We start from the raw sequence: 23,421 nt of genomic DNA, 5'->3' as shown, positions 1-23,421 counted from the left end.
TTGCCATGAATGGAGATAACAAAGCCCATGATCCTCCAGTGCATCATTCACCTTCCAGATAAATTGTAATCTTTATTCCTTCCTATGCTGCCTGCTGTGCTTCAACCTGTTATACTGCAGTGAAAATGAAGAACAACTTAATACCCACTTCTTTGCAAAAACGGCATATTTAGGTACATTTAACGTGTCTCCTCTGAGTTGCAGTACGGTCAGTTGCTGACATGGGCTAATGCACTGTAATTTTCCCCCTGGGCTGGAGCATATTGGGGGCTGTTTCTGCCTCTCTGGCCTGGGAAAGCCTTGAACATGAATGCTCTTCACTGGACTGTTTGGGGGATGCCACAGTCTGGAGCAGAAAAGCAGTTTCAATTGGGCGTTGAGATCAGGTGCTCTTAGCTGGGCTTGTGTCCACAGCAGAGTAGTATGCACGTTGCTTGTGTGCTGTTTGCGTTGTTTTCAGACATTGTTCTCTGTGCCTTCCCAAAAAACAAAGAGAATCTTGAACCTCTGTTCTTGTGTCCTTCCCCACCCTTTTTATGTCACCCCTTCATCTACTTTCTTGTTGCACAATGCAGTTGGGATGAGGGCAGCAGAGTGGCGCATTTCTGGGTCATTACTTTCTTTGGCTACTTGCCCTGCGTACTTTGCCCAGCTCGTGACAGTGGCCTGCCAGCGCTTGGCAGAAAGTCAGCGTATGCTTTTATAATAAACCTGACCTGAAAGAAGGAAGACCTGAGCCACTGTGAGGGTGGAACTGAAGGGCGTTAGGAGGACTATAGGGCCGCTGGGGAGAAGACATCAAAGCAGGCCTCTCCTGATAAATATTGTGGGACTGGTAAGTAGTTCATGGTGTGCAACAAGGTAAGGGTTGGGATTCTCTCACAATACATAGGCCTAAGGCAGATCCTAGAGTGTTGAAGCAAAGGCTGGAGCTCAGCCTTTACCCCATGTTGGTACAGGGCCAGAACAAATCGCACTTTCTGGGGAGCATGGGATTCCTTCCCATTCTCTGTGTCTCTGTCATTGAAAATGGGTTGAGAAGAGAAATTTTTCCATCCTTGCGTTTGTTCTGGATTTCTGAAGCTGGTTTCTGGCAGCTGCACAGATTTCCTTTGTGATCTGGGGAATATTACTTTGTCTCTCATGATGTAAGTTCCCCGAATAGTTGCATGTTCACATAGATTGTTTATTTAGAGAGCCCGTTTTAAGGAGTAGTGCATGAAATATTAAGGCTTTATGGTTTCTCAGTTGAGGTGTATATGTATGTCCATTCGAATGCTTGAAGCTGTCACTGCAGCTACACTTGCAATATGTAATGGAAAGGTGAAAGTAACTGTTTGTTACCCCTGTGAGATGGGTACGCACTGTTGTCTGTTAAACAAGGACAAGGTTGTGGCACAGGAGGATTTAAAGGCAAAACTGGCTCCTGGAATTGAGGGAATATTTCCCTTAGATTTAATGGGGGGGTAGATTCTTAAGGACTTGATTACACTCAAAACAAGGTTATCAGAAGACTCTGCATCGATCAGTAAAAATCCAGTTTTCTTTACTTGCAAGGCTGAGCTTTAAATAAATACAGTATCATCCATTCTGTCTCTTCCATATGTGCCTCTATGTTGTATAGGAAAGACTAGAAGAAACTGGAAGTGCTGGAATTTTCTTTGCTAGTTTGTTTTACAACCTGTATCATCTTCGAAGTTGTACACTTCAGCTGAAGTGCAAAGCAAATGGAAGTCTTTGGCATTTCACCTTTCCTTGCCTAGTGTTTATTTTGTGTTTCTTCTATGGCTCCAATGAAAACAGAACTCACAAAGAAATAAATCAGAGATTCATCCGTTTTATTGGTGTGTAAGTTCAGTGTGAATCGCCCTCTGGTGTGTGTTTAAGACATAGCATAATTACAGAGACTTTTAAATCAAGGGGATAAACAAAGGGTCCTCAAAACACTCTCTAACTAGTGGCATTTTATTTCTGAAAGCAGGCAAAATAAGATATAAAATGTACAGGAGTCAAGATATGGATATTTAGAAAAGGACTGTGAAGTGAGATGTGTGAGTGAATGAGGAATGAGATTCATTCATCAGCTGACAAAGTAGAGGATAACGGTTATGATGAAAGAATAGTGTACAATCTCTTTGCCAGAAAAAGAGGAACGCTTACTTTAAGAATCACATAAAATAATGGAGTAAAATAAGGAAGCCCAGCAAGAACCTAGTTATTCAGGCTGGTTCGTATTAGTTTATCCAACATCACAAACCAGACAGCATCCGATACGTGGCTGGTTTTAAATGTATTTTCTTTCATTTCAGATGACTGATTCCTGTAGGTGTGTATCTGATTTTTTTCCCCACTGTCTGATAAAACATCATTTATCATGAGAACATTTATTAAATCATGGATTCCTCAGTGGCTGCGGATTCTCAAGTCACCTTGCAGATTATTCCATGGATGCAACAGGCTTCTTACATCGCAGATTGTTTCATATTATGACGCTGTAAACCAGTGTAAAAAGGAACTGCCAGAATATTTCAACTTTGCAAGTGATGTCTTAGATGAGTGGTCGCAGCTGGAAAAGGTAGTATTTTTCTTTTACTTCATAGGCATTGGAACAAATCTCAGATGACACAAACCAATTTTCCTGGTGGATTCTGGATCATATTAGCTGCAGAATAGAATACACAGTTTTATTTTCTTTGTCAGAAATACAGGTATCACTTTAAGAGACTAGTTGCCAGAGATTATTTGCTTAGTCTGAAGTTATTTTGGATTGAAATTAGTCCTTTGAAGGATTGTCTTCGTATTTTAAATCTCCTATTGTGTGTTCTAGGATGGAAGGCGACCAGCAAATCCAGCTTTTTGGTGGGTAAATGATGAGGGAGAGGAGGTGAAGTGGAGCTTTGAAGAGCTGGGATATCTCTCTAGGAAAGCAGCTAATATACTTTCTGAGGCATGTGGTTTGCAGAGAGGAGACAGAGTTATAGCAGTTCTGCCTCGTGTTCCTGAGTGGTGGCTACTGAATGTAGCCTGTATGCGAACAGGTGAGTGATCTCACTCATCTCTTGGATGCAGAAAGAAAATAAATAGAAAATATGAAAAATATGCAAAATTCATTTGAAAAAAATGTAAACAGGAATAAGCTGCTGTGCCCTGCCTATGCTTTTGGCAGCACCCACACAGGAACCAAAGCGCTATTGTAGCAGGTGCTGAGCAGACATGGTCCAGTTAAATGGCACACTCAGCTGAGGCTAGAGAGGCTTGAAGGGTTACAATCTAAGGCCAGGTTTGACCAGATACTGCAGTAAAACTCTCCACACTGATAATGTAAGTTATGTGGCTAGACTGGTTAATAATTCAATACATTTTTTTTCTTACTCTGCCATTACAGTTTTACAAATTCCTAGGAAGAATTTGACCTATTGCATTTTTAGACTGCTAAAGTTCCATGATGAAACAGCTCAGCATCAACAGGGACATGATCAAGTATTTTTCTTCTACATAAGCTCTGTGATTCTTGCAGGTTGTAAATGGGGCCAAGACCCAGGGAATCCAGTTCTATTGCATCCAAGATTTTCTGAGCTATGACATGGGAATATCATTCAGTATCTCAGTGCCTCAGTTTCCCAATTGTAAAATTTGGTGGACACCTCTGAAGGTGCAAGAAGACTGAAATAAATCTGTAGGTCAAATCTATTGAAATCCTTGGGAAAAGGAGGTATAGAAATGCACTAAATTGATTCCTGACCCACTTCAGTGATTTCAGTCACATTGCACTCAGTATCCAAACTTACGTGTGTTCACATTACAAAATGAATCCAAGCTTGAATCTGGATCTTACTGATGATCCAGACACCTTTAATATGGATGGCACAAAACTCAGCATCAGTGTTGCAGGATTTGGAGGCCTTTCAGCACCACATGATCCCAGGTCATTTCTAGGCCACAATTTTGCCCAAGCTCTGCTTTCAAGTACGAATTGTGTTTGACTCCTGTTTCTGGAATAATAAGTTTTTGACAAGTAGCTCAGCCTTTTTGTTGCTGGGGTCTTGTCCTGTGAACATAATAAAGAGAAATGGTCAGTTTTCTAAATTGCTTGTTGCTTTTTTCCAGGAATTGTCTTTATTCCAGGAACATCCCAATTAACAGCCAAAGACATATTATACCGACTCCAGGCTTCAAAGGCCAAGTGCATTATTACCAATGACACACTGGCACCTGCAGTGGAATCTGTCATGCCTGAGTGCCAGTTTCTGAAAAGCAAACTAATTGTAGCCAAAGGGAGCAGAGATGGGTGGCTGAACCTCAAAGAACTCTTTGCGTGAGTATCCAGCTGTTTTACCATCATCCCTGTGAGGTGAAGGAGCCTGTATCAGTCAGGTGACATTGCTGAGTTTTGGGATTGATTTCCAAAACACTAATGAGTTAGGTTTTTACATCCCTCTCCCAGCTCTCTGTAATCACTGCATTAAGTACAAAAATCTCCTACATGGAGTAACCATCATATACTATTTCTTCTGCAGGGTGACATCTGCTGACCATAAATGTGTCAAGACAAGGAGTCAAGACCCAATGCTGATCTATTTTACTAGTGGAAGTACAGGCTCTCCAAAAATGGTGGTGCAGTCCCACAGCAGTTATGGCATCGGATTTGCAACCAGTGGCAGGTATACCTTGCAGTTGCGCCCAGTGTCCTGATTAAGTGACATGATTACGGTTACATTGAAAATGTGACCGTAAAACCTCCAGTAAATGTAGGCATTTAATGAGTGTAGGATCTTGCTTCTTCCTTTCCTTCCCCCTCTCATAGTGAAACCCTCATTATTAAAAGCTTCTTGAAGACTCAGCTGAGATCATCACACACAGTGTTCTGTCACTCGAGGGCTGACTGCAGAGTAGCTGTAGGGATAGTCTCCTTATAGCAAAACCAGATAAAGTTGAGTGCTTTAGTATTGTGTAAAACTTCCTTGAGAGACAGAGCAACCTTGGACCATAGCATTACACATTAAAAGTTACAGTTCAGTATGAAACTGTGGCTTGCTACTTATTTGCTTTCATTGAACATCTTTTATTTATGCTTCCCAAAGAGTGAGAAATTTCATGAAAATCAAAGGATCCATTTCCCAAAGCATTCTGAGTTGGAAGCTGGTGGTATAGAGTCCATAGAAGTAATTTGGTTAGTTTCCCAGAGAAATAAGATGTGATTTAGCTGATGTCTATAATCCACGAGATGGGGAAAGCCAACACCAAACAATCTGTTCAGTTTTTGATCTAGATCCAGATTCTGCAACTTAAGCCAAGGATGTTTTGCACTGTTGAAGAGAAACACAAACACTGGAAATGTTAAATGGGAGCAAATAAAGGGAAATAAGAGAATGGTTAAGATTCTCTTAAGTTTCTAAAGAGCCCCACTTGCTGATGCTGCATCTTGTAATGGAAGCTTCTCACCTGTTCCTTTAATTATGCTATGACCTCTGCCTGAATCTCTCACACTCTGTGAACCATTTTTTTGGTTTCTGCTTTATCACCAGGTACTGGATGAACTTGACTCCTTCAGATACGATGTGGAATACCTCAGATACGGGCTGGGTAAAATCAGCTTGGGGCAGTGTTTTTGCACCATGGATCTGTGGATCATGTGTCTTTGTACACAATATGCCGCAGTTCAAGCCAGCAGTTATTGCAGAGGTAAGTGTATTATTTTACACTGGGAGTTTTATTTCCATTTTGCACAAATAAGACAAACCAGCTGGGCTCCAGTGCATGGGTTCCCACTGCTCTGTAGCAGCAGGGACAGTACTTCCCACATACCAAGCAGTTATCCCTCCCTTTGTGCCCCTTGCTAGAGGAACAAGCCATTCCCTCCTGGTTACACCATGAGATATGGCTGCAGTATGGGGGAGGTGTGGTGAAAGATGCGGGATAAAAAGAAGTCAAGCTCACTGCTGTTTTGTCCCACACTTGGCCTAAAGCTCTACTTCAGGTGTGGACTTCCAGCTACTTTGGGCTCAGGGTGAGCATGGGCCAGTATTCAGAATATGGCATAGACCTGAATCAGGACCCTGTTATCCTGAATTCTTAACAGTTGCCACAAAACCTATTCTTCCTTTCTGCCATTTCACAAAATCAGTCAGCTGGCCTGTTCTCCTCAACGTTAGCCCCTTTCGTGGAGAGGAGACCCAGACTTCCCCAAGAATAGAACTGGAAAAGCTTTGGTCCAGATCACTATTGTCACTTAGCCTTGAGCCTGGGACGCAATTGCCTTGGGAAGGAGAAAACAATCTTAATTGGAACTGCTGCTCTCAGTGGTCATTCAGTTACGTGAGTGATTTTTTTTTTTTGGACAGAAAGTGCCGTATTTTCTGCAGCAGTGGGATGGACTGGTACGGCCACTCTGCAGTCAGGATTCATAGTTACTAATCTGTAGTTATTCTCTGTGTTGAATGTATGTTGGTTGCGTTTTATGATTTTCATTTTGTGGACATTTGAGCACGTAGGTTGTGTTAACCACCTGCACATTTACAAGGTCAGACCTGCTGTTATATTTTCCTTTCAACAAAACTTTCTGTTTTTCTAGACTCTCTCAAGATACCCCATCACTGTCTTTTGCACGGCTCCCACTGCCTACCGAATGCTGGTCCAACACGATTTGAGCAGGTACTGCGCTCATGTCTGTTGCAGGGGTAGCAGGGAGAGGTTGGGATATAATGCTGTGACAGCTCTGGCTGTTTCGTTCCTTACGTTGCTTGATTTGTTTCAGCTAAAGGAAATCTAATTAGCGAAATTTGCTCTCAGAAAAGAAAGCTAAGTTCTGAAATATGAGAATAACTAGTCAAACTTTAGGCTATTCAGGCTTCAGGAGTGGATCTTTGAAAAGACAACACAGAGGGAACAAGTGAGATTTTTTTTAAGTTCTCACTTCCTTTGAACATGTGGTTTACAGTGAAACTGAAGTCAGGGTTTCAGGCAGCACTGGATCAGGGAACTACTGGAGTACAGTAGAACTGTTGTCACATATTTGAGAATGCAGTGAGTGATTAGAGGACTTCTACGTGCTGAGAGCTATTTGGCAGCTGTTCCCACCAGTTCGCTACACTGTGAAATACTCAGCTTATGACAAGTGGTCAGGGTGATTTGTAAGGAGTTTTCACACCTTCCATAAGGTATTTCTTCTTCTCACATAGGTCTTTTATTCTGACAAAAGCCAAACCTGGTTTAGCAGAGAGCTCAGACTTTGTGTTCCTATTCAACTTTCCTTTTGCTCTAGAAAATTCTCAGTGGCTTATTTGATCTTGGATGTTGGCACATAACTCAGCTTTCCATGAACAGCTGATGTGCTTGTTCAGATGTCTCCCTTCTTGTCAGCTCTTCCAAGAAAACACCTTTGCTCACCCTTTTTCTAGCAAAAAAAACCCTACTTCCAGTGACTCAGAAATAAAGCACATTATCCTCGGTGGTAACACAAGCAGTGTAGGAGTCCAGTCCCGGACTGTGGAACAGGCTGATTATTGTCATTTCCAAAGTAGCTTGTGAAGTTTATGTGTACGTACTTTGAAAGATGAGGGAGGCTGCCCAGTTCATAGCATTCACTGCTCTTTTCAGAAGTTAACAATATTATTTGATTTGCTATTCCTCTCAAGCTACAAGTTCACGAGTCTGAGACACTGTTTATCTGGAGGGGAAGCACTCAATCCTGAAGTGATGGCAAAGTGGAAAATCCAGACAGGGCTGGATATCTATGAAGGTTATGGCCAGACTGAAACAGTACGCTTGCATTAATTCTTGCAGTATACCCTTCCAAAGGTAACAATACCAGAGGCACAATGTGCTTGATAAATCAATGGAAAAGGTGAGAAACATATAAATGAACTTTTTAAAAAAGGCTGTATATAATTATGATTGTATAATTCCAAAATCAACTAGCTGCACATTTTAATGTTTATAGGAAATACTATGACAATAATAAAAGCTAGCCAATAATGAAGTCTAGAAGATGTTGCACAAATTTAAAAAAAAAACCCTATTATGCAGGTAACAATATGTGCCAATACGAAAGGAATGGAAATTAAACCTGGCTCTTTGGGAAAAGCTGTTCCGCCTTATGACGTGCAGGTATGTTGATATATTACATCTGAGCTCAGCTGCAGTTGTGGGTATAAGAGTAAGTCAGTCCCTCTCTGTCTTCACTGGGCTATAATGCGGATATTCGACTGAGCTAATCGAAGCAGTGGCACTATGTCCATTCTGCAGATCATAGATGACCGTGGGGCTGTCCTGCCTGCAGGAGAAGAAGGCTGCATCGCAATCCGAGTTCAGCCTAGGCGACCATTCTGTATGTTCTCTGAGTACTTGGTAAGTTGGAGTTGGCCTGTCTGTGCATGCTGAGGAGCTCGAGGGACCCAGGATGAGGTACTGTTGACTTACTGAGGAGCATAATTTCATCCAGCATCTTCACAAGGTCTCTAGTTATCCCCTGCAGCGTGCATGTATCTGCAGCCTGCGTGTATCACCTGTGTCTGAGAAGCCCTGTGTACAGCTGCCTGTCACGTAGATGATGTGCACAAGATCAACGACACAAAAAACAAGCTACAACACAAAACCCTCAAGCGCAGACAATCATGGCTTTGTGGAAGTGGCATCTGTAAGCTGACATCAGTATTCAAATGGGAAGGTTCTGTCCACTGAAAGCAGACCAGGCTTGAAAACCATTGAAAACATGTCAGAAGAATGGCCATGGTTCAGGTCAAGGGTCCATCTAAGCTAGTAGTCAGGCTATGGTGGTGCATACTTCAGAAAACACTACAGTCAGGCAAATATATTCTCCACTGCATTTGAACAATTATATTGAAAAAGTTTTGGGGAACCTATCTGTGTGTTTAATTCTTTTCTGAATCCCCATGATATTTGGATATTTGTACCATCCTCAAACAACAATTTGCACAAAGTAATTGCTTGCAATGTGATAAAAAAAATCTTCTTTTGGTTCATTACTATTACTTCAGTTTTTCATTATGTCTTCTGTTGTCAAGGTCTCTTTCCTCTCTAATGTAGACCTTATAAATCAATGTAGATAATGAAGTTTTCGTGTAGGTCATCTCATTTGTGTTTTGGTTTTGAAGGTTAGGGGTGAAAAGTTTCCATTGACAGGAGGTTATTGTGGCAACCCCCTGCAAGGATAAATTGTTTCTCTGAAGAGAACGGGTTATACGTTTCAGTAATTTGCTGTGATGGATGAGCATTTTGATAGAGCACACCCTTTTTTCTCTAGAATATTAATCCATATATACACAAATGCTCTTTTTCACCTCTCATGTATTTCTACCACAAAACTGCTAATTCATGCAGCTCTGGTTTTTTTTAACTGAAGGCATAAAATAGTACTGAACATACTAGTTTTGACAACAATTTAAAATAACTATCTTGATTAATTTTAGCACCACTGCAAAGTAAAGGCATTACATTTTTTTAAATGTTTGATTGTTGTCAGGATAATCCAGAGAAAACTGCTGCCTCTCTGTGTGGGAATTTTTATGTCACTGGGGACAGAGGGATTATGGATAAAGACGGGTATGTCTGGTTTGTTGGAAGAGATGACGATATAATTAATTCTTCTGGGTAAGTCAGTTACTTTTAGATTTGCTCATTTGCATGTTAATGATGCTCTGTTTATCTCAAAGTTCAGTCTGGAAAGATCAGGTGAATGGCTAACTTGCTACATCTGTCATATCTGCATTTTCTGCTAGGTATCGTATTGGCCCATTTGAAGTCGAAAGTGCATTAATACAACACCCGGCAGTGTCAGAGTCAGCTGTGGTCAGCAGTCCTGATCCAGTTCGAGGAGAGGTAAAAAGAAAACCAAGAGATACAAAAAGCAATGCGCCTTATTCTAAGCATGAAGTTCCCTGTATGTACTAGGCTTCACTGGAATTAAATATGTTGCAAGTTTCAAAATTAAAATGGGTTAAAAAAATTTTAAAACCATACCTTGACAGATCTTAGAATTTCAGAATTATTTCCCTGTTTACAGGGTTTGATGTGGGAAGAAGTTTGTCTCTTCAAATTTGTTGTGACATCTTTTGTCTAAGAAATAGAATTTGGTTTATTTCCCTTTTTGTCACTAAGCACATGCTGGCAATGATATCCAGTGTTTAATTTTTCTTGTTGTATTTGCAATGTTTCTTTGAGCTCTGGGCTGAGATTTTCAGCTCTTTTTTTTTTTCTGTTCTAGAACTTTTTGAAAGTTTGGTAGTGTGTCAAGTTAAGAAGAAAAAAACGCAGAAAAATAGCAAAAAGTCTTATGCTGCAGAGTATGTTGTTCATAACTTGGCACTCTGTAAAAAGGGCCAATGAAAAGGGAAATTAAAGGAAAAAAACTTCAATTTTTGGCGTTTCTCAATTTTGCTACTCAGTTTTGGCAACAAATGCATCCTGTTATTCCCATGTCTGGAAGTTAATGGAGTCCCTTGACTTTTGTGGCACAGGTAGTCAAAGCCTTCGTTGTTTTGGCTCCTACTTTTGTATCACATGATCCAGAAAAGTTAACTCATGAGCTTCAGCAACATGTCAAGAAGCTGACTGCACCTTACAAGTATCCAAGGAAGGTGAGTACAGCACAGAAAGACAGGTCTTCTAATTAGATCAGCAACTGAAGAGTTTTTGTCCTGCCTTGGCTTCTCTTTAACTGCATTCTGACAAATAGTCCAACCATAGCTAAATAAAATAAAATAAATTACAGGCTCTGTTACAGCTGTAGCCTTGGCCTCACTGTGTGTACTAGAAAGGACACAGAGAGTAGAAGTGATACTATAACTTATCTTTATCAAGGTCCAGTCTTCCTTTTATGAAATCCTAGGGTTTCACAGCGACTCAAATGGGACAAGGCATCCAGCTCTTACCAGTTCCTCCCGTGAAGTCTGTTCAGACTCTCAGCCAAAGCAAAGGCGAAATTCCTGCTGGCAGTAGAGGGGTTGGAATCCATCCCTTACAGCCAGGAAAGACGCCAGTAACTCCCTGTCCTGACCATTGTAACGCTCACTTCGTCAGGATTGTGGTACTTATCCCTGCGGGTATTGCCTGTGCAGTCAGCTCAGACGTGTAGTGAGCAATTTCACCATCCCAGCTCCAGGCTGTACAGCTTCCCATCTTTCTACCCCAGCCATAACACAGATGTGTCTTTCCTTGCACCTTGGAGATTAATCAGAATATATTTGGCTACAAGTGAACATTTTTGCCTTTCAGGTGGAGTTTGTTCAGGATCTGCCGAAGACGGCTACTGGGAAAATCCAGAGAAAGGTTCTAAGGAACCAAGAGTGGGGAAGAGGATAACATGACCTGGAAACTGGGGAGAGAAAATTTCCATCATCCATACCAGCCATAGCACATCACACTTGGCATATGGTCATGACCCAGAGAACTTGGAGAACATATGGAAAAACAAGATATTGGTGGGGGGAAGGAGATAATGCTCACATAGCTTGAGGATGTGTGGTATTAAAACCACCTTTGCCATCTATCTACACATTTTTGGAAGGGGGAAGGTGTAAGAATTAAGAATGATGAATGGGAGAGAGAAGAGACAGATCTGGGAGCTTACAAAGGTTTCATTTTTTTTAACTGGAATTAATATAAACAGCTTCCTTAAAAAAAAAAAAAAGTGTAAATACAACATTTTGATAATTACAAATAAATAAGAAATTTATTAAAATAATCTTTGTCCTGTAGTGGGTATCAGCAGTGAAGAAATATCCTCTCTTCAAAAACTATCACTGTAACGTTCCCAAATTCTTTGTGATTGGAAGGAGAAAGATGTGTTCTTTAACTACTTCTCTTCATCTCGATTAACTTGTGTTCTGCTTAAATGGTTAAAGTGGAGGAAAAGAGAAGATACAAAGTGCTTTAGGTTAAGGTGCAAATTACACACAGTTAACGATGGTGTAAATGATTATAGGAAAAAGGTTACTCCACAGAAAGAATTGTGCTGCCTGATCTGTTTTGCGCTATGTTCTGTTCTCATTACTTCAAAAGAAGTAAATGATAAAGTAGAAAGGGGTTTGCTCCAAATCCTTTTTGGCACAGCGTCCGGATTTCATGTCTCCAGATGAAGCTCAGTCTTCACAGAGCCTGGCTTGGGAACCTCATGTCCTGAAAGCCGAATGAAGAGGATCTACCCCAGCCAGCCCTCAATCTGTACTATCCACAGCAAACAGGTCAGGAAAACATTATTTTCTGAATTCCTAGTCTTGCTGGTCCTTGAGAAGAAACAGATGATACTAAATCAGGAAAAGAAACATTTCTGATTCCTATAGCAGTTCAGAGGACTTTGCCATTACTATGTCTTTTCCTCAGTTTCTTACTTCATTTTCACCTCTAAGTTTTCAAGTGAAAAAGTGCTAAAAACTGTTGAAAGCTCTCACAGCAAAACTTTGCACATATTTTTGTAAACCACAAGGGAATCCTGGATTTAAAATGTTTTTCATCTTGCCAGTCTCGAAGGCCATTTCCAGTCTGGGAATACTGTTCCTGAATGTTCTTTCTCTCTTTTCTTCTTTACAGGCTATTGTGCAGGTTTTGTCATTGCAATACTCTGAAATCTGTAGATTACAGCTAAATCATTAGAGCAGACTAAGATAGGAGAAATATCTTACTTTATGATTAAAAAGAATACTCAAAAAGATTAAACTTTTCTGCTAAAGGAATGAAAGGTGATCTGTTGGTTTTCAGCATTAACAGTAGAGGTCACAATCAAATGTTACATTTGATGAAAAACTTGATATTTTTACTGACAGTTGTTTCCTTAAGTAAGAGAAAAAAACCAATAAAAATAAATTCATATCCCAGAATATCACATAAAACCCCTTTATTAACATCCATTTCAGTGAATATTTAAAAGACCTTTTTTTACCAGTAAAACCTTTTTAGATCAATTCTTTCCACCAGGTCCGTTTTAATAGAGTTTTCATTTAAAATGGAAGTACCACCTAAATAAATTTCTGCTTTATAATCCTGATTCCTGAAGTGGGTGGCACTTAGGGACATAATAACAATTTTATATCCACGTCCTATGTGTCTTTCTCAGGAGCAAATGATATCCTACAGGATTACTTACAGCTGGTCAGTATTTCTCTACCACAATGTCATGTAGCATGGGGAACACCATGAATTACTGTTGGTTTTGACAAAGTATCTGTGCTGGGGGGAAATCTCCATCCAGATTTTTTGTGCTGACAGATGTCTCTGAAAAGATTAAGTTGTACAAGTTCTAGGTTGAGTTAATTAGCCTGATAAGCAGTTTAAATATTACTGTGAAACCTCCTGTTAAGTAATAAGTAATTCCACTGTTAAACAAGTTACTTTTTCTTGGAGAATGAAATTTGACCAAAACTGAGATCCATGCATCAGACACGTAAGGATAAACAGTTACAGCTGAAGACCTGGGACAACAGGTAAATGAATACAAAACAAACCTTAAAACCTGGGACAAAGGGCAAAACTTTGCGGCTTTTCTCAGGCCATGGAAATTCCATATGGAAAATAATTTAATCAAGAGTATACATATAATTTTGTACTAGATTGTGAATAGCTTCATCCTTTGTAAGAACAGAAAAGAAAATTAAGCTGTATTTCAACGGTCACTTATCTAACCTTGTATTGAGTTTAGTAACTTGGGTTTAGAGGTCGAAAAAGGAAAACCAGTAGATGGACCCAGGTTTTAGAATCGCCATAGGCCTCCAGGATTGTTGGCTCCTGCTCTGACTGCGGGCTCTTCCAGACACGAGCCGGGTTTTGTTCCATGTTTGATCATCTTCCTGTGCACTTGTGAGAAACCTCTAAATAGCATTAAAATGTTTAGAGTGGGGCACAGTTCTACCGCAATCTTCTAGACTGCTTATAATAATAATAGTAATATAAAAAGAGAGAAAGGAAGAAAAAAGAGTAGCGATGGAAAGGAAGAAAGTAATTGGACTTGAGAGCTTTTAGGATCCAGCAGCAGTCTGGAAACATCCTTCAGCACCATGTGAGGGAAAAGGAATCGTGAATCAGCTACTGAATGCTTTAGTGCAAGAACCAGTAACCTCCTTCTAATGCAAACAATACCATCTGATGTTTTGTTTGACTGAAGAGACTTGTGGGCAGTTAGCAGCCTCAAAGAGCACATCAAGCATCTGTAAGGATCAGCTGAGCTGTGGTCAAGATGCCAGATCAGTACAGTATATGATATCCTCCAAAAGCTGGTGATAAAAAACGAAAGAAAGGAGGATGGGGAACTTCACACTGAACTGTTAAAAATTCAATTTGGCTGTGACTAGCCTAAGTGACTTCAAGTAATAGCTCATCAATTCATAACTGAATTTTCTTCGGATAATCTCAAGATCATTTTGTTTATTTTAATTTGTATTTGTTTGTTGCAGGATTAATAGCAACAATTCTGCTAATTTTCTACAGCATCTACGTACGTCTTCTGCCATGAAGTTGTTTAAATTACAGACTCTAAAATCCTTGTGGACTCTGAAGCCTCCTGATAGGGCTTTCCGTGGACACTCCAGGCTACTTGTCTCTGATGTGCATTCACAGTACGAGTCCATCAGGCGGGGCAAACAAGAGATACCGAAGTATTTTAACTTTGCAAGTGATGTACTGGACAAATGGTCTGAGATTGAAAAGGTAGATGATCTTTTGTGCAGATGAGATACTTTAATTTGAAATTTCATTTGAAAGAAGTTAGGTTTTTCTCTATTCTCAAAATAATCAGTTGCCAAAACCAACTTGTATTAGGAAATTAAGCAAGATCTCATTCTTTCTTGCTTTAGCTCAAAAGTGTCTCTGACTCTTATCGCTCTCTGTGTAGGTAGAAAAAACAATGGTAAGTCTCTTTTGACTTTGATTTAACCTCATAATGGCTCTGCTTATTCCTTCTGCGTCCTATAATATTAGATATTCACGTCATGAAAATACAGGTAAAAATAGCATTGCATGCAAGGGAAAATTCTCCCACAAATGTTTAATTGCCTTGCTCCAAAGAGGATTCTGCATTTGCCCAGGTGCCCTGTAGTTAGAGACGACTTAACTCCCCTCTTCCTGAGCAATCCGACTGGGAGGAGTCCTGGGATACCATGTTGTCCTGCTGTTTTATTTTGTCCTCTGCCTATGCTCCCTCTGTTTAACAGTATTTCACAACTCGATATCAGTATTATGTTTTGTAGAGGCATTAATGCTCAGCATAAGGCTTAAACTGAAATAGGATCCAGAGTAAGACTTGAGTCTGGATACAGTTGGGCTGGTAAAGATTTCAGGTTCAGAAAAGGAGAATTTATTGGGGAATATCTGAGCTTGAGCTATGACAAATCTTGATCTCTTAAGGACAAGGGAAAAATAGTAGCGTAGCTTATGTGTCTGTTGTGAAATACTTGGATCTTCCGTAATATGCAGATGCTTCTGCACTGTGATTTCATGGTCCTTCAGAAGAAAAAATTTGGGGTTTGAATCCCTATGTTTTGTAGGTTGGAAAGAGACCTCCAAACCCTGCCTTTTGGTGGGTAAATGGAAAAGGCGATGAAGTGAAGTGGAGCTTTGAGGAGCTGGGGTTCCTGTCTCGGAAAGTGGCCAATGTGCTGACTAAAGTATGCGGACTGCAAAAGGGAGACAGAATTATTGTGATCCTGCCACGAATCCCCGAATGGTGGCTGGTGTATGTGGCTTGCATGCGCACAGGTCAGTATGTCTAAGACTGGTAAAGCCGATTGCTGCAAACTGGTAGGGAGGATCAGGAATTTATATTATTTAAGACAGAAAAGTAATGTAGTAATCTAGCAAGTGGCCTAGCTATCAGTTATGCAGGGAGTCCTGAAGGATTTACACAGGGTGTGGTGTGAGAGGTGGCCTGTGCAGCAGGCATGGAGATGCCAGAAGATAGGCAAGAACCATAGAAGTCACCAGGCAGGTCCACGTTTCATTCCTTACAGAAGACCACAAGGAGACACCATACCCCATTATAATTGTTCAGCTTGGGAGTGCCAGGGCAAATTCATCTCAGAGGTCAGTTTGGGAAGAGTTAATAGTTGAAAAGAATTAGATGTAAAAAATGCCATCCCAAACTAACTGTATTGCTCTTCCAGGAATTGTCATAATTCCGGGAACATCCCAGTTATCAGCCAAAGATGTGTTGTATCGACTCCAGGCGTCAAAGGCCACGTGCATCGTTACCAGTGACACGCTGGCTCCTGCCGTGGACTCAGTGGCATCTGAGTGTCAGTTTCTGAAAACCAAGTTAATTGTGTCCAAAGGCAGAAGGGAGGGATGGCTGAACCTCACTGACCTGTACAAGTGAGTATGAGATAGGGACACTGCAGTCATGATGCAGAAAGCAGACCTGTTGCTCACAAGTGCACATTTACAACTATTCATTGTCTACAAATACTCATCCAGTGCCAAGATTAAGGTGTTAATCGTGACTGTTTCATTACTGATCCACATCAGAGCTGTTTACCTAACAGCGGTCTTGTTGTGGGGAGTTTCTACCCTGTTCTTTAGGGGAAGTCTGTCTTTGAGGAAGGTGTAACTCCATATAATAGTCTAACTTGGTGAAAAGCTTCTGTGAAGCTTATTTGCAGTAGGAGTTCTGCAATACACAATACTTCATTACATTCTGAAGTCTGTGTAAAGTAACCATTGAAGTTTTGATTGCATTCTCTGTTTTAAAGAAACCAATCTGCTGACCATTCCTGTGTCAAAACAAGGATTCAAGACCCAATAAATATCTTCTTTACCAGTGGAACCACAGGTTCTCCAAAGATGACTGAACATTCCCAGGGTAGTCTTGGTTTCAGACCCCTTGTAAGTGAAAGGTATGAAACGTTTGAGCCTGGGTCAACATGGGATAATTGAAGCTTTGTAGCAGAACTGATAAAAAAATTACTGAATAAGAAACACCAATGTACGGCCCCAGTTCTCCCTCTGAAATCAGACTAGAAACTCCACCAAATTTCTAGAGGAATAGGATGATGCCCAGTATTTCCATTTTCCAATGAATGTCTCTTACCCTGTCTTTAGAGTGGTTCAAAGGACAGCCATCAGCTGGGAATACTTCAGCACAAAGAACTGAGAGATACTGTGCTGTTTGGGCTGCAAAAAGCTTTGTGGCGTGTGTAGATGAGCAGAGGCAGAAGTTTATGTTGGTTGCACAGATCACCCGGGTTCCTTAGCAGCCTCAGAACTCAAATAACTGGTGTCCGACACAGAACGCCCTATATTCCCACCTAGTGGAAAGTCGCTTTATGAAATCCAGACTCCTCTCTTTCCCTTACTTTATCTTATGACTGATGTCATACATGTACGATATACATGTGTGTGTATATATATATTTAAACAAATGTATAGTTAGGTGCCCTTTAATCCTAGCGCTAGTTCATAAAATAAATGTATTCAGAGTGCCTGGTGCCCATGTATCCTGTTAGAAATCTTGGGCTAGTTGTGGGTTTTTTTGTTTTCTTTGTGGTTTGGGGTCGGTTTGGTTGGTTGGTTTGGGTTGTGTGTAGTGTTGGTTTTCTGTGTGTGGGTTATGGGGTTTTTAAGCAAAAAAAATTCATTATCTTTTCTTTCATTATTTTCCTCCTCTTTCAGGTACTGGTTGGATTCGACTCCCTCAGACGTTGTATGGTGCACAGCAGACACAGGATGGATACTGGCTTCAGTGGCATCTCTTGTTGATCCCTGGGTTTTTGGATCATGCATCTTTATACATATGCTCCCAAAGATTGAATCACCAGCCATCCTAAATGTAAGGAAAAGCTCATGGAGATATATTAATCTGCAGAAAGAGCACAAAAAATAATTCTTAAGAGAATCCATAGATTTCATGAGGGTTGTGTCCATAGTTATGTTCAAGATGGTGTAACCATTGCATAAAGCCCCTTTTGCTTTTTTAATGTACATAGAAGGGGCCAAGGCTGTGGTTCTTTCATACATTTTGCTTGAGGCTGGTAAGCATGTGAATGAAAATAATCCAGAAGCACCACTAACTGCTTGCCTTTTATTCTAGTGACTATGAAAGTCATATCAGCTGGTATTACTGCAGACTGAAACTGAAGTGTTTCCCTGCCCACACCAGCCAAGATTAAAGTGAAAACCTCCCTATAATGCAGACAGGGATGAGCTTATCTTGCCCGTGCTCCAAGCTGTGTGGTCTGCGTGTCATGTAGACATGTTAGGGTGGGATTTTGTCCAATCAAATGTAGTGTGAATCTCTGTATATTACACCAAATGTAGGAGGGTTTCTTACTCAATAGAGAACACGTAGTACTTTTACATAGGAAGGATTTACATTTGCTCCCTGTATCACCTGTTCACTGTACATCCACAAAGCAGTTTTTTGTCTGAGCTTCATATATCCATCTTGTTTAACTAGACTCTCTGTGAATTCCCCATTGACACGCTGATTGGTGCTCCAACATTGTTCCGCATGCTGGTGCAAAATGATCTCTCCAGGTATGTCAAGAAATTACTTTTACTACTGTTTAATTTACCCTAACTAAACGAGTGATCTCCCAGATCTAGCTGCTTGACCCAAAATAAGGTAGTAATTTAGTTTAAAGTATCCTTCATAAAAAGACTGTCTTATAAAATTTGTGTCTTTTGCTGAGTTTTATGATCAAACACAGAGAAGCTTGATGTTTTCCCTCAGAAATATGAGACCTTCACTACTGAACTTGTGAGCAAATCCCTGAGGGTATGAAATTATGTTAGTTTCTTTATAATAATTTTCACGTCGCTCTGTGATTAGTTACAGGCATGTCCTTAAATCACAGCTGACTTCCGCAAAATTTTTACTTTCTTTTTCATGTGTGTTCGACTGCTACTGCTCATTTGTCTATTGTTGAGCACAGACTGATATCCTTGCTGTATCAGGAGCCAAACGATCAGGAATCCTCTGATTTCCCCACTTCATGGGGCTAACTCTCCCAGCAGACAACTCTCCAGTAATGTTTGTTTATGGCTGCATGCATTTAAGTGCTGCTTCTCTTGTGTTTTGACTCCCTGTGAAGGTACAAATTCATGAAGCTGAAGAACTGCGTGAGTGGAGGGGAGCCACTCAACCCCGAAGTCATGGAGCAGTGGAAAAGCAAGACTGGGCTGGACATCTGTGAAGTGTATGGGCAGACTGAAACGGTACATCTGTAGGATCGATAATCCATTAAAACTTTGTAATTCCTTTTTGCTTTACAATGTTTAAATGTTTGTTTTCAAAGAAGACAGCCAGTTTCTTCCTTCATGTTTCTGCGAGTGTTTCAGTAATCTGCTCCCCAATAACCTCTGAAGGAACACCCTTCCAAGGCTCTCCTCACAGAACCTGCTCGAAACGCGGATTGCTGGGAGGAGATGTGCTCTAATCTATAGGTGTCCCTAAGCAAATTCCAAGTGAGAGTGACAGGCAAGAGGGCAGTGTTTGAATGTAAGGAAGAAGACTGGTTAGCATGAATTCTTTGCAGAAAATGGAACAGGATTCTTTCAGACAGTTTCTTGATTTTGCTTATCTGTACCATACAGCACTGACACATAAGAGCCTGTGAATCTTAATTCCTTACTTTGGAATTACTCTAGGAAATACATTTAATGAATTGAATGTGAATGTAGCAATATTCGATTGCAAAACTTTGTTTTGATTTTTATTTTTACAGGGAGTAGTCTGCAGTGTTTTTAAAGGAATGAAGGTTAAACCTGGATCAATGGGGAAGGCAGTTTCCCTTTATGATGTTCAGGTTTGTTGGCTGCTTTTTAGGGTCTTTCATAGGGCACTTTTGGTTGGTTGGTTGGTTTAGTGGTTTTGTTTTTCTCCGTTGGACTAAAATATGTGTTGTTTTTCATTCTAGATCATAGACAAAAATGCTAATATTCTGCCTCCAGGACAACAGGGTGAAATTGCTATCAGAAGCAAACCTTTAAGACCACTTGGTTTATTCTCTAAATATGTAGTAAGGACTTTATTTTGTTCCTCATCACCACCAATCTCTTCAAAATCTCTCCAATTGCATAGTGGTTCAAAAGACTGAATATTTTTCACCAGTTTTTTATTTATTGCCAGAGTAATTTGTTTGTTTGGATTGGAGGATGTTAGAAAAGGGAAGAGAAGAATTTGCTATAGAGTTAAAATTTTTAAGGAATCAAAATATTTTGGGGTTTTAAACCTATTTTATTTTATAGCAATGTCAGTACAATTCTTGAACATTCCTGACTGAAAAATAAAGTTCTGGTACATTCACTTTATGTGCATTATAGCACAACGTACAGCTAATGCGTGCTCAAAATCTAACCTACTGTTTGTAAACCACTTTAAGGATAACCCAAAGAAAACTGCAGAAAGTGAACGTGGGGATTTTTATGTCACTGGAGACAGAGGGATTATGGATGAAGATGGATATTTTTGGTTTATTGGAAGAGATGATGACATCATCATTTCCTCAGGGTCAGTTTGCATGCTTCCTCTCTAAATCTGCCATTGTGTAATCTCACATGTTGTGTTCGGAGCTTCTGACATGATATTCCTGTGATGAATGTATTGACATCTTGACTTAGAAATACTTGCAGCTGTTATCACCTTTTCATGGACCTGCATTATCACCTTGGTGATGTCAGTGGCATCTCTCTATCCTTTTCCCCTGCAATACCTCATCTGCCCCAACAAAGAGTGAGGACTTCCATTGGCAGAGGAGGGATTTTGATCTAGTTTGGTTTTTGACTAAAATTGAAGGACATCTCTATTGGAGTCAAAAAAGCATTGAAATGTTTTATTTTTAACATGTTGAAATGAAACAATTTGATATTGTATGATATGATACCATGCTGTGGCACCGGCTGGTGCTGCAGACCCCAGCTGTCAGGGTGGATGGAGCCGCAGGAAAGGAGAGAAATGGAGAGGTGTCCAGCAGCCCTCTGCCACGGGGCCACTGTGAAATGCTCCTGCCTTCGAACACAACCAACGTTCCCACTCTGCCTAAAGTTTCTATAGTTGTTTTTTGCTCTTGATGTGTTCTTTGGCTTTTGTTTTGTGTTGCGTTTGTTTGGTTTGTGTGTGGTTTTGTTGGTTTGTTTGTTTGTTTTCCTTCAATATGACAATTAAAAACCATTTTGTTTGTTTTGGTTTTCCAGCTCATAAAGCCAAATCCTACATTTTTCTTTCTGTACCTAGATACCGCATCGGGCCATTTGAAGTAGAGAGTGCCTTGATAGAACACCCAGCAGTAGCAGAAACAGCAGTTGTCAGCAGCCCAGATCCCCTCAGAGGAGAGGTAATGATGCTGAGCAGTGATTGGGGAAGCAATATGTTTGTCTAAATATATAACTCTATAAAGCTGTTCCTACTTTACTGAATAACCTGCAGCTCTAAGGTAGTCGTGTCATCATAGATAATCCTACTGGGGGTGACAGGCAAAATCCCTTCCCATTTACATGCATTTGCTCTTCTTAAGTTCTTTTCATCCCAAGGGGGCTTTCTCTGTGGAGAACAGTACAGTGATGTTTACCTTCCCCGATCAGACCTTTTTGTTGTTAAAACACTTGCCTATACATTGAAATTGTCTTTTCTGGCTTTCTTCGTGTAGCCAAAGTAGTACTGGAACTGCCCCAGCGTTAGTCTTGAGCTACCCATATGGCGAAAGCACAGTCTGTGCTGGGATGATATGAGCCTACTGTCCTCAGTGTGAACTTTGGAGAGAAACAACATGTCCCTTGGCTTCAGGGAGATCTCTGCGGAGACACCCCCTACTTGACCCCTGCTGAGAGGACAGAGCAAATGCTCTTGCTTTGTAATGAGGGCAGGAAAACTGTGCTTTCAACCTTTCCTTTTGCAGATACATGTGCAGAAGCTGGGCACAACCATTTCCTATATTGCACTGGTTTCTCTGTTCCTCCCTTTTGTGTGTCATGACTCTGAGCAGCGCTGCTCACTGGTAACGTGTGTATCAGCTCTTACAAATGGATGGTGTCAGATCACTTTTATGGACCATATCTTGCAGGTTGTGAAAGCATTTGTGGTCCTGTCCCCCACCTTTTCATCCAGTGACCTGGAGAGCTTAACCCGTGACTTGCAGGAGCATGTCAAGAAAACTACTGCTCCATATAAATACCCTAGAAAGGTAAATGCTTCTGAGGAGAAACGTTAAACCAGAGCACCCTTCCATAAATCTCAGGAGAATTACTATTTGGATTTTCGTGATTCACCCAACAGTGGTAAAGTTTCAGCTAGAGCGCTGGCTCCAGAAAATCTGTCCTGAATAACATTAGTTTACGTTGTTTTTCATGTATTGGAGTAAAGTGCTTGTTTAAATCTTTTGAGACTTCGTATGATATCCTAGTTAAGTCTGCATGTTCTAAGTCAGGCTCACAATCATAGTTCTCCATTTTGTGTTTAATCTTCAACCAAGTGCTCTTCAGTGACTTTAGGGTAGTACAGGACTGACTCTGGGTGAGCTTTTATCTACTGGTCCTCACAGGTAATAAATAGGATGAAAGCCCAGGGGATACCTTTGGTATTTCCCAGTCGTTGCAGCACTACAGGAAAAAAGCTACTAGCAGTGCTCTAGTTCACTTGTGCAGAACTTGTAGGAACTAAGGACCATTAAAGATACTGTACCAATAACATCTTTTTTATTTTCTTTTTGTCATTCATCTCTGACATCTGGTAGCATTTTGGTATTAATCCTTCTGGTACAGTACTTACATTACTCAGTTTGGTTAGCTGGGAGGCAGCTACACAGATGTTTGACCATCTAGGCAGCTGAAGAAATTGTTTTCACTAGTGGCACGAAGTGCTGCCTTCATTTGACTTGGACTCTTAATATATCCTTTAGGCAAGCAGCTTTTACTGATGGGAGTCCACTCAGATTTTCACATATGCTGAGAGCCAGTCTTGGAAAACCAACTCTGTAGAACATGCTACATTGTTTTCTGTCTTTTTTTATTTAGGTGGAATTTGTCCAAGAGCTGCCAAAGACAGTCACTGGGAAGATTAAGAGGAATGAATTAAGAAAAAAAGAGTGGGGACGGATGTAGTATTGTTTGGAATTTAACAGAACTTCTTTCTTTCCATTAACAGTATATAAATTTCTCTGACATCTGCCCTCCTTCTGATCTAGTTTTGTTAAATGCCTGAGCATCAAAAACTATAGAGAACACTAGGATGTGATGTTTGTGCCTGCGTGCAAAGCTTCTAATGTCAGTACCATGGTTTCAGTTCCTGAAGCACTACTGGGAAGGGGAACAAACCGTACAACTCCATTCTAGTCCTGAATGTCTAGAAGTTCACCAGGATTTGGCTGGTGACCCATGTCTTTTGGACAGCATCCAAAATCAGTGAAGAGATATTGCTGATATCGATTGTCTAGCTCCAAGCTGCAGAAGAATCGGGTGTAGATTTGAGTGGTTCATATGCTCTGTCCT

The 23,421-nt window shown here is 40.6% G+C and overlaps 1 protein-coding gene across 1 annotated transcript; it reads left to right on the top strand.

Annotated features, from left to right (window-relative positions):
- Nucleotides 1-2,374: 2,374 nt before the first annotated feature.
- On the top strand, nt 2,375-23,034 carry LOC308046238 (uncharacterized protein; the record flags this gene model as incomplete). The annotated part of the gene is made up of 26 exons (XM_080353966.1): nt 2,375-2,575; nt 2,828-3,038; nt 4,108-4,315; nt 4,518-4,661; nt 5,526-5,682; nt 6,572-6,651; nt 7,635-7,758; nt 8,026-8,106; nt 8,245-8,346; nt 9,482-9,609; nt 9,738-9,837; nt 10,476-10,595; nt 11,233-11,312; nt 14,403-14,655; nt 15,492-15,702; nt 16,107-16,314; nt 16,692-16,835; nt 17,611-17,767; nt 18,395-18,474; nt 19,032-19,155; nt 19,665-19,745; nt 19,857-19,958; nt 20,322-20,449; nt 21,173-21,272; nt 21,999-22,118; nt 22,948-23,034. The coding sequence occupies 26 exons, from the start codon at nt 2,375-2,377 to the stop codon at nt 23,032-23,034; spliced, it is 3,531 nt and encodes a 1,176-aa protein (XP_080210092.1).
- Nucleotides 23,035-23,421: the final 387 nt, after the last annotated feature.

This window comes from Nesoenas mayeri (genome assembly GCF_963082525.1).
Source record: "Nesoenas mayeri genome assembly, chromosome: 15".
Classification (NCBI taxonomy): Eukaryota; Metazoa; Chordata; class Aves; order Columbiformes; family Columbidae; genus Nesoenas; species Nesoenas mayeri.
This window is presented reverse-complemented; position numbering and strand designations above follow the sequence as displayed.